Genomic DNA, 11,384 nt, shown 5'->3' on the forward strand with positions numbered 1-11,384 from the left:
TACCTACCTACCTAATTGGTTGTTTTTTGTCACGTCATCTGAGCCAGTCTTGACAAAGGGGGTCGTCCGAGATCGGTCCAGATCTGAAAGTTCATGAGGTGAATTCAGTGTGTTTGGTGTGTATGTTTAGTGGCTTTTCATTTGACTGTGTTAGTGTGGGAGTTATATTTCGGGCAGGTGTCACAACCTTGCCACATTACCCTTTTTATTTTTGGTGGTAATTATGAGTGGGGGCACGCTTCAGAGTGTTGCTGTTACTACACCTGGTCTTCATTCTAAGTTCAGCGTTTAAAGTCAAGCCATTGAAGACTAGTTAGGCTTAGCTTCATCCTGATAGTTTGATGTCTCTCCACTGTTCAAAATATCATTCAGATCACTTCATCTAATACTTAGTTTACAGTAACGTGTGGTTTCAGTTGCAGTTTAGGTGTAAGTTTAAACATTAATGTGTGGTCAGTGGTTGACTACAGTGACAGTTTGTCACATGTGTGTTACTGTTGTATTTATTGTATGTAATTGTGATTTTTGAGTGGCATGATGTCTCTCCACAGATCAGTGGATCTTTGAAGCCATCTTCACCACTTGGAGCAACATTCCCACTCGCCTCCTGGAAACACGAGCATCAAGAATGTGTTAGTGTGAATCTTTGAGGTGATTAACACGAATGGCGCAGCTACTCATTACTGAGTCCTTTTTTGAAAATGTTATTTCTTTTTTTTTTTAGTTTTTTTTTAGATGTGGTCTTAAAGGTGCCATGTGTAAGAATGTGGCCAAAAACAGTTACTGCATTCAAATTCAAAATACCGAGGTCTTTTAGGTTTCTTTTAGGTTTTTCTGACGTAACTGGCAACCATGGTTGCTCGGCAGCTGAGACTCTACTGACTGCAATGATTGGTAGACGGTGGTAGGTGGCGCCACATGCCAAAACATGATTTCAAAACATAAACATGATTTGCAGTCTGCAAAATATATTTTTTAATGCAAATATTTTGTCTGTACTGTTGTTGTTGGTGAGTTCAGTTTGTTATATGAACATTATTCCTGAGTCTCTGTGACATATTAGGAGGATTTTAAGGCCAGTTGCTTTAAATTTATTACATAATGCACCTTTAATCTTTTGATGGCTGAAGAACAGCCTATTTCACTTTAATGGTTGTTATTGTAATAAATTGCTTACTCAATTTTTTTTGTCTCACTCCCATATCTTCTTTTTGCATTTTGAAACGCGAGTTAGAACCTTCTTAAGATCCAACAGTGCAAAATATAAATTCTTTGTCTTTTTTTTTTTTTTTTTTTTTTTTATCGGGAGTGTATCTTTGTACATTGTCCTTTCTTTCAGCTCTCGGCTTGTTATGTGGAAAAAAAAGCCAATAAAGTATACAAAATACAAAACAATGACATACTTACTTCAATCAAAGCATTCATTCATCAATAAAGTAACTCTAAATTGAAAACAGTGACCGCACATTAAAGACCGACACAATAACTGCACATGCAAACACCAACACAACACAAAGGGACAAACATGTTACTGAAGAGCTGCTGTAAAATATATATAACGTTTTAGTCAAATATCAAACACAGCATCAAGTTTTATTGAGTTTATTGTATGTTTTTACAGGAAGAATCATAGCAATTAAGAAATACAGAACCAATTAAGGAAAATAGCTGAGTGTAAGTGAGTGTACGCTGATGCTGCTGATGATGAGGATGATGCTGCTGCTGCTGCTGCTGATGATGAAGATGATGATGCTGCTGCTGCTGCTGCTGACCGTCTGCGCCTCCTTCATAATGTATGTAGAGCAGGACAAAGGCTGAGCGGCTGGATTTCAGCGTTAACTCTAAAAGAGCCGTAACCTAAACCTGAGTCATCACAGTCTGACACCATGATGCCGCTTTTTCCACCTGCAACCTGCCCTGACAATTACTGACAGCAGGTAAATGAGCCGCGGGACCCGAGGAGGAGGAGGAGGAGGAGGAGGAGGCTATGAGTCCACTGTATAAAGAGGAGCAGAGGAGAGAGGAAGGGAGAGAGACAGTGAGAGGCACTGAGAGAGAGAGAGAGAGAGAGCCCGGGGCCACACCCGGTGGATGTCTTCAGGTCGTTTTTGAGGATCACTTTCTCTTTTATATTCATTTGTTATCACTGTCTTTTTTCAGGTTGACATGTTTGTGTGAAATTGACTTCAGTCACTTGTTAATGATGTTGTGTTTTAGGCCGCGTTTATCTGATTATTTCCCTCCAAAAGTGTCAAGATGAGTGTGAGGAAAGGTTTGCGCTTCTTTATTGTTCAGAATATAATTCTAATATAAGCAGTAAATCATGACAGTGAACTAACTCTCGGGTCATCGTCGCCACTGCAGTGCGCGCGTCCTGTGCGTAAAGGCGCAAAGGAGACGTAAGTATGGAGGCGGCAGAAGTTGATGGAGGAGGGCGGCGTGGATTACTGCTCTGACACTGGGGTTAAGACGCTTATCAACTAATTACGAGTCCTGGAGAAAATCCCTGTCGTGACGCGTAAACGTGTGTATGTGTGTGTGTGTGTGTGTGGAGCAGCTGACTGAAAAAGAAGTTTAAAAAGTGCTCTGAGCGTATTCATCCTGCTGGAGATCATCATCATCATCATCATCACCATCATCATCATCTTCGATGATTCTCCTGCAGTGAGGATCCAGGGTGCACGTGTTTAAGGTAAGACGATTCAAAAAACTTGATGATAATGACAAATGCAGCTCTGAGCTTCAATGATCGTCAGCGTGTGTGGAGAAAACACAAAAGAAAACAAACACAATGACAAGTGTCGTTTGTTTTCCCTCCACCAGAACAGAACATATACCATGGCTGCAATAATGACTAATAGATTCATTGATGACTTTAAATAGTTACTCGATTAATCCAGAAGGTTTTTGAGATGTGAATCTGTTTTCTTTGCTCCTCTATGAGAGAAAACTGACTCTCTTAAAAATGTGAGGTTTTGGAAGCAGCAATCAATATTTTTACACTATTTTTTTAACATTGTATTTACCCAACAATAAATTGAGTAATATTAAGAAATATTGAAAATAACAACTTATTCTGTTGAAGGACCAATTCTATTTTATTATAGGTGGGACTCTCTCTCTCGCTCTCTCTCTCTGTCTCGTGCGTGCTCTCTCTCTTTGTCTCGCGCTCTATTGATCTCTCCCGGAAACGGGAAGATGAGCCCTGCTTTGGGACCCATTTGGAGCATCTCAAAAATCACTTAGCGCATCATTCCCTGTCCTGTTAGAATCAATGTGAGCTGCAGCCTCGCTCCTTCACCAGGATCAGGAAGGCTCTCGTGGAGGTTTTAAAATGTCCCAATAATAACACTGAAACCACACAACAACAACAACAACAACAACAACAACAACAACAACAACAACAACAACAACACAGAGAAACTTTTAAAAGGATAGAACTCTTTGGAGATTTTCCTCAAAGTACATACTCAAACAAAGATGATGACCGTGTGCTTCTGCACTCCTCTCTCCTCCTGTTCTGTGTATGGCACTGGTAGAATTCACTGTCACAGCAGACCATCAGTGAATTACCATAGGGCCATAAACAGAGTAGAGACAGAACCACAAATGTCCACGAAAAGACAAACCGGACGATTTAAAAACGCCTTCTTTGCCCATTTTGGCACTAGCACATTTTTGCTGTTGTCTCTCCTTGTTTGAGCAATCATGTGTAGTGCCAATATGGGACAAGACAGACTGTCAGCTGTACACGAGCATTAAGGTGAGTGTTGTCTGTGACAGATCCATTTACAGCAGCTCCTCTCAGATATCAGCCAGCTCTATATCTGAGACGATGCTCCGTGTAAACTGATCCCCCGACTGTGGCACAGAGCTCTCTCTCCCACAGTGTTTGGCAATGGTAGAACTCACTCTGGTGCGCTGGAAGGATCCGGTGGTTCTAGACTTGCCAACAACTGACCGAGAGTTTTGACCAGTGTGTCCTCAGCCATCATCACAGTCTGTCAGCCAGTCCATGTCCAGTGTTCTAATGCTTATGTCATATTTACCCCTAATTGTCTCTGTTACTCGTTACAACCAAATAAAATCAAAGAAGAAGAAGAAGAGTTGGCATTATGGTCTGTATTTTTATAGAGCTTTTCTAGTCTTTACACTTCTGCCATTCACACCACATTTTCTATCACACATCCTTCATACCCATTCACACCATGCCATGAGGAGCAACGTCAGGTTAACTGTCTTGCCCAACGACACATCAGCATAGAGTCTAACTCGCAACCTTCCAGGTAATAGATGACTGACTTTACCTGTGAGCTACGGTCACTCTATTGAAACTCTAAAACGTAAGCACATTTTCCATCCATCCACTTTCTCCCGCTTTATCCTTCACAGGAGGGTGCTGTGCCAATCTCAGCTGACATTAATTTTACACTGACAAGGCGGGGGTTCACGCTGGAGCAGGGACACATATAGAGACAAACAACCATTCATTCACTCTCACACCTACGGGCAATTTAGAGTGACCGGTCGCCTTATTGCATGTTTTCCGACTGTGGGAGGAAGCCACGCACACACAGGGAGAACATGTGACCTCCGTGCAGAAAGGTCCTTGTTCTTGCTGCAAAGGCAAGAGTGCTGACCACTACAACCCCATGTGGCCCTTAAGTACAATAAATATACTCATATTCTACCAAAGTATTTTTCTACACTTTTACTCAAGCATCTCTTTTTAGTACTTTACAGAAGTGAAGACTGGCTGTGAGAGGAATCACCTAAGTACAGTGTTGGTTAAGACTCCAGAGTCTGTTTCCTCTTTGTCTTTGTCTCCCTCAGATGTACGGTGTCCCTCAGGGTTGTCCTGGCTGCACTTCACTGATCGTGACATCAAACCCTGAGTGGTAATCTTAGACCTCCAACACTGAAGGTATGGACCCAACGTGACACCTTTGACCACTGGGCCTTAACCCATGAAGCCATACACAGACCATTAAGCACTGAGCTGACGATCACCTGATCAATACATCTATGCTGCTCATGTGAAAACAGGGTGTTGTTGTAAATCCTTAGTGTTGCTGTGAGCAGCAGCAGCAGCAGCAGCAGCAGCAGCAGCAGCAGCAGCAGCAGCAGCAGCAGCATTATATCCTCAGCTATTTTACTCCATGTTTCAAAGAGCCAGAGTGTGAGGGTCAGTCACTAAATACTTGACATTTCCTGTATTTACTGTGTGTTTTTAGTCTTCATCAGTTTACAATGGAGAGACATGGAGAGTTTTAAAGCCTAATTATTTCCATGTACAGAGTCAAAATAGAATAATTTGGATTGGATTGGTTCAGACCTAAAAGCAGAGAAAGCATGCAGTGCAGACTCACTTTCACTGGTGTGTTATTTCTTTCTTAGGCCATGACTGACATCATCAGAAAATGTCATCAAAATAGTTTCTTAACGTTTTGAGTTTTTGAGTTATGCAGCACAATCATTGCCCTTAAATGAATGTCTGACGTTTATTTGTTCAATAGGAGGATAAAACTGCACATTTAGATGTTGGACTTCAGTACTTCAACTTAAAATTGTGCTTTTGCTACGTAATAGATGAAAGTTCCCAAAAGTGTCCAGAGAACCATGACAGTAAAAATCTGTGTAAAATGATGCATTCAAATCTGCAGATGCAGTGCACTCTTTTATTATTATAAGTGTTAAAGAATACACTTGAGCAGTGGGGAAACGACACAAGATTGTTAGGTTTGGCAAAGAAAAAAAGAGGAAGAGCAGCAGGAGTGAGGAGGACAAAGAGGATCAGAGACAAGACAAGAAAATCTGTTCCCTCCCGTTGAATACGTGACGTCTGCATCAGTTTTATCAAACACATGGTCGACTCAGAGCAAACGCTGCACCACTGCACCATCGCCGAGACATCATCACACTCTGATATGTGTTCTTCATGTGATGAGAGTCCATTATGGACCAGTGGAGAGGATGTGAGGTTAAGTGGTGTCAGAGAGAGAGAGGGGAGAGAGGGGGGGGGGAGAGGGGGGAGGTGATGCACTGACAGCTGGCACCAGTGATTAGACCTGGTAGTGATTCAGAGAAGGCATCAGAGCTCTTTAGGGGTGAATCCCTGAACACACACACACGCACGCACGCACACACACACACACACACACACACACACAGCCAGGAGTACAGTAATAAAGGTGGAACGTTCCCTGTAAAGTAAACTCATGTCACAGTGTGGAGGTTTTTCTCTGTTCTGTTTGTATTTGATTGTTTGTTGTTTTGAATACACTGTACATGACTTTCTGAACTGTTAAACTTTATTAATAAAGCCTTACTTACTTATTCACTTCATGTGTGATTATTGTACAAAGACCAGGTGAAACTTTGCAAAAACAGATGTTCTAGATGTTTCGAGCTGATGCAGTACGTCACAACATACTGTAATACTGTATATCATTACATCAACATGTGAAATAACAATGCAAGACCACCATTTAAAGGTCCACTATGTAACATTTACAAGGATAAGTATGTTTGTATACAAGTAAGTCAGTGTAGAATAGGTTTAAATAGAACCTAATAATGAGGTTTCTGTCGCTTTTAGCCTTTTAGATCACTGATGTGTTTGGTCAGTGTGCAGTCTGACCTTTACTATCTTTAAATTTAAATGTTTGACGCAAAACAACAACAAAGTTTTGATCAATTTGATAAATAAAATCATTTTTATATTCATGTTTTAAGTCAACTTGCAGTACCTCCCTTTAGAAATGTTACATTCACTTTACTTTTAGTGTGCTGACCTAGAGAAACACAGTGTGCTGTTCAACGAGGAAACACACACACACACACATGAACACAGTGAGGCTCTGGATTACAGTAATCCAGGAACAGAGTGGTATTTTTAGTTCTTCATGTTCAGAGACAGACAAGAGGCAACGATCATGGAGAACAGATGATGATTGTGATATGATCGAGTTACAGTTTTTCTCAATTGTTTACACACATTTTCTGAAACCTTGCCTCATGCTCTCAAAACTCTACACACAAATCCAAAAAACACACACACAATGGGCAAAACCCCTCAATTCTTCTGCAAAATGAAACTTAACATTCAAAACAATGTTATTTCTTCTCAAAATGGTATTTTGTTTTCAAATCACACACACAAACGATCATATCAATAGACATGTATAAGAACCAGTTGAACACTGATGTGCTAAATAAAAAACCCTATTGGCGCTTTTCCACCGGCCCGATTTTCAACGGCACTGCCCTACACGACACGGTTTAGCGATTGTTTCCACTAGTGTAGTACCTGGAACTCGGCACTAATTTTTAGTACCTGCGGTGGTGAGGTTCCATTCAGTGGCGCAGGTACTATGCGCAGGTACTGTGGGCAGGTACTATGCGCTGATTGGTCAAAACTGCCGGCAACTGATTGGCCAGAAGTATCGTCACTGGGTGCGTCATGAGCGCGACATAAAATACAGGATGCAGGAATCTATCCCACCATTTTTAAAAAACATTTATCAGCGAGTCATGGCAACAGCGCCAAAAGTCGTTCCCTGGACAAACGAGGAGGTCCAGACTTTCTTATCTTTTGTTGCCGATGAGAAGATACAGAGTAAGCTGGACCGGGCCACTCGGAAGGAGAAGGTTTATCAGGAGCTCGCCGTGTCGATGTCCACTCACGGCTTCCAGCGTACGCTGCAGGAGTGTCGGGACAGATTGGAGAAATTAAAGAGTGACTACGGGGACATAAAGGACCATAATGGTCGCAGTGGGGCGAACCGCAGGACCTGGAAGTGGTTCGACGACATGGACGCCATCTACGGGCACCGGCCGGCATACCGAGGGAGAGAGGGTGGCATCGACTCGGCTTCTTCGTTGTTGAAGGCGATGGTGGAGGATGGTAAGTTTTCTTCAATGAGAGCAAACCAGACACTTTAAAAAGTAACATCATGTAGGCAAACCCACGCACAAAGGTAGCCGACTAGCTAGCTTGTTTGGGTTTAGCCCGTTTGCCGCCCAAGGCAACGTTATTGACTAGCTAGTTAGCAATGCTAGTACGTGCCCAGCCTACAACAACACATTACGTGAACGTGTAAAGCAACCCAGATTTGTACACAGCACGAATTACCCCAACCCCCCTAACTTAACTAAATTGTAATACTATGATGTTTTAAACGTGTTGCCTGATGTAGTGTTGTTTACATGAGGCAACATAGCTGGCTAGCTAGTTTGAAATATCCGCTTGTACGTGCTCAGCCTACTACAACAACACATTACGTGAACGTGTAAAGTAACCCAGATTTGTACACAGCACGAATTACCCCAACCCCCCTAACTTAACTAAATTGTAATGCTATGATGTTTTAAACGTGTTGCCTGGTGTAGTGTTGTTTACATGAGGCAACATAGCTGGCTAGCTAGTTTGCAATATCCGCTTGTACGTGCTCAGCCTACAACAACACATTACGTAAACTTGTAAAGCAACCCAGATTTGTAACTAACTTAACTAAATTATAATACCATGATGTTTTTAACGTGTAGCTGATGTAGTGTTGTATGTGTAATAAGCCTATATGTACACATCTTTTGTTCAAGAATCCCAAACGGTATGCATGGAAGGTTCACTAGCCACCAGCAGCGATTCCCCTGGTGAGCCAGCAGCGTCTTCCTCACCGGTGCCCCCACCTTCGTCTTCCTCGCCAGCGCCACAGGCGGCACACAGCAGGCCACAGCTGCGTGGAACAGGTAAGACATACTAAATCTGATCCACAACATTTTCCCATGTGTGTTTCCTAAATGGTTTGATAACCTACTTCTACTTCTATATTGTTATCTAGCAAAGAGGAAAAGAGGGTCAGAGTCCGACCTCCTTGCTATCCAACAAGAACAGCACCGCATCCAGATGGTCCTGTTCAAGGAACAGATGACAATACTACTCACTGATGCCAGAGAAGCACGCGCGCATGAAGCGACTTTGAGGAGGGAGGACAACCAAGTACTGATGGCGTTGATTCAGGCAATGGGTCGCAGGAATCAGTGACCGATTTCTTCTGTCCTTCCGTACGACTGTGGCACTGTACAGTATTTTTTATAGAATTTTGCTTTGTTGCACTGTTTTGCACTTTGGTTTGCTGTGTTTTTTTTGTGTGTAAATAAACCTCAATCTTACTTAAGTGATCGCATCGTGCCTATTTATTATTCATCATCATACATTGATCTACGCTTTAGCACTAATGTGCAAATGCGGTGTTATGATAGTTTAGCAATTCCTAGCACCGAAGTGTGGGTAACAATTGCTTCATAAATGTGACTTTTTACCACATTAGTCAAACACGAGGTCAGGTGTGACGTGGGAAATTATCCAATTTCACCTAATTGGTGTAAAAACATTTTTAGAAAAATTACAAATTATCTCCAAATGTGGATATAAATATTAAAGACACTTTGATAAGAATGACTAAATTGTTACTATAGGCTACAGAGAATCATTTAAAAAAACAAAAAAACATTTGTTCGGTGTGCCTCGTGATTTTTTTCTAAGAAAAAAAAGTGTACCTAGGCTCAATAAAGGTTGAAAAACACTGCTGTAGGCTACCAGACTGTCAGAGAAGCAATACCTATTCAGCATTTTAGAAATGCACTGAAAACTAACCAGGCATGCACTCATGGTTACATTATTTCTTTTTGTTTTATGTTTTATTTTGAACTAATGTTTTGTGATTTTAAATTGGCTTTTGTGCCAACTCTGGCATACTTAATTGTTGCTCTATGCTGACATGTTGATGAATATGCAGTGTCCTGATTCAAATAAATTAACAAATTGGTTATCAGACATAATGGTGCTGCAGCAGTCACTTGTGGCAGCCGTAACAAATAAAATGTATGCAGACATTTCTGTAGAAAGTACAAACTTTTATTGATCGTTGAAAAACAAGTAGGAAATTTACAATGTCACAACAAGTGACGCAATAGACCGTCGCGTAAATCTCTACCCTCTTCCACACCATGTGCCACTGCAACCACAGGTTCGCCCACTGTTCCTTTCGTGTGTGCATCCCAGTCTGTGGCATAGGTCTCGCCATGATTTTCACACAGGTTGTGTAGAGCACAGCAGGTCACCACCGTCGATTTTACCAGCTCAACATCGCAATCATTCCTTTTCAGGAGGCAACGCCACCTGCCCTTCAGTCTGCCGAAAGCGTTTTCGACCACCACCCGTGTTCTGCTGATTTTTTTGTTGAACGTCTGCTGTTCTGGTGTAAGACGTCCGGTGTCATGAAAAGGTGAAGATGAATGGAAAACACTTCTTCTTCATCGATCATAATGACTAAGGCTGTATATTCATGTAAGTCTTAGACAAGCAGCTCATGCAGTTTGAGTGTTGACACTGACAGGAGCTGTTGGATATTCTGAGGCTTACAGTTTTTCTCAATTGTTTACACACAACTTCTGGTACTTGAGACACAATGACCACAACAGGTAACTCATGCACCAACCCCCTGAACCAACTCTACTAAACTACAAGCACAATTCCTGCCTTACACTCAAATTGCAGTTGTAAAACACACTTCTTTCAAATCACTACACACAATTCTCTGCATTTGGCACAATTTTCATGAAGAAAATGTCTTGTTTTCACAAAGAACACACTGTCATTCAAAATTCTAAAGTTAATTTCCCTACTATGCAAACTGACTCATCACATGGGAAAACACCTGTCACACAGTTTTACAATTTGCAATCAGTGCGTGAGCATAAACGGGTTCTGTTTGGTATGTAGACCACTGTATGTGCAACTTTGTGTTGGTTGGGATGTACAGTGTACATTGTTTTTGTGGGAAATACATAGGAATAAAATATATGTGTTACTGTGTATTTGTGTGTTTTGAGTATAAAAACAATCCATCCATTTTCTAACACTCCACCCTCCATCCTCCATCGTCAAACACAAACATTTTACACACTTATGTATGTACTGTCTGTAGTTAGTGTAACACTAAACACTCAAAAAGGCCTAAGTCATTATGATCAATGGAGAAGAAGTGTTTTCCATTCATCATAGTGTTTTACATTGAGAACATCAGTGTTCAACTGGTTCTTATAAATGTCTATTGATATGATGGTTTGTGTGTGTGATTTAAAAACAAAATACCATTTTGAGAAGAAATAACATTGTTTTGAATGTAAAGTTTCATTTTGCAGGAGAATTGAGGGGTTTTGCCCATTGTGTGTGTGTTTTTTGGATTTGTGTGTAGAGTTGTGAGAGCATGAGGCAAGGTTTCAGAAAATGTGTGTAAACAATTGAGAAAAACTGTAAAATAATGCTTTATATTATGACAGTAATGCTCTTCTGCCCTCTAGTGGGAAGAAACAGTCAC

General features: G+C 41.3%; 1 protein-coding gene across 1 annotated transcript; it reads left to right on the forward strand.

Annotated features, from left to right (window-relative positions):
• Window positions 1-7,533: 7,533 nt before the first annotated feature.
• LOC310931142 (uncharacterized protein) lies at window positions 7,534-9,058 on the forward strand (the record flags this gene model as incomplete). The annotated part of the gene is made up of 3 exons (XM_083894252.1): window positions 7,534-7,906; window positions 8,602-8,751; window positions 8,844-9,058. The coding sequence occupies 3 exons, from the start codon at window positions 7,534-7,536 to the stop codon at window positions 9,044-9,046; spliced, it is 726 nt and encodes a 241-aa protein (XP_083750378.1). The 3' UTR covers window positions 9,047-9,058.
• Window positions 9,059-11,384: the final 2,326 nt, after the last annotated feature.

The sequence above is a fragment of the Microchirus variegatus genome (genome assembly GCF_963457635.1).
Source record: "Microchirus variegatus genome assembly, chromosome: 8".
Classification (NCBI taxonomy): Eukaryota; Metazoa; Chordata; class Actinopteri; order Pleuronectiformes; family Soleidae; genus Microchirus; species Microchirus variegatus.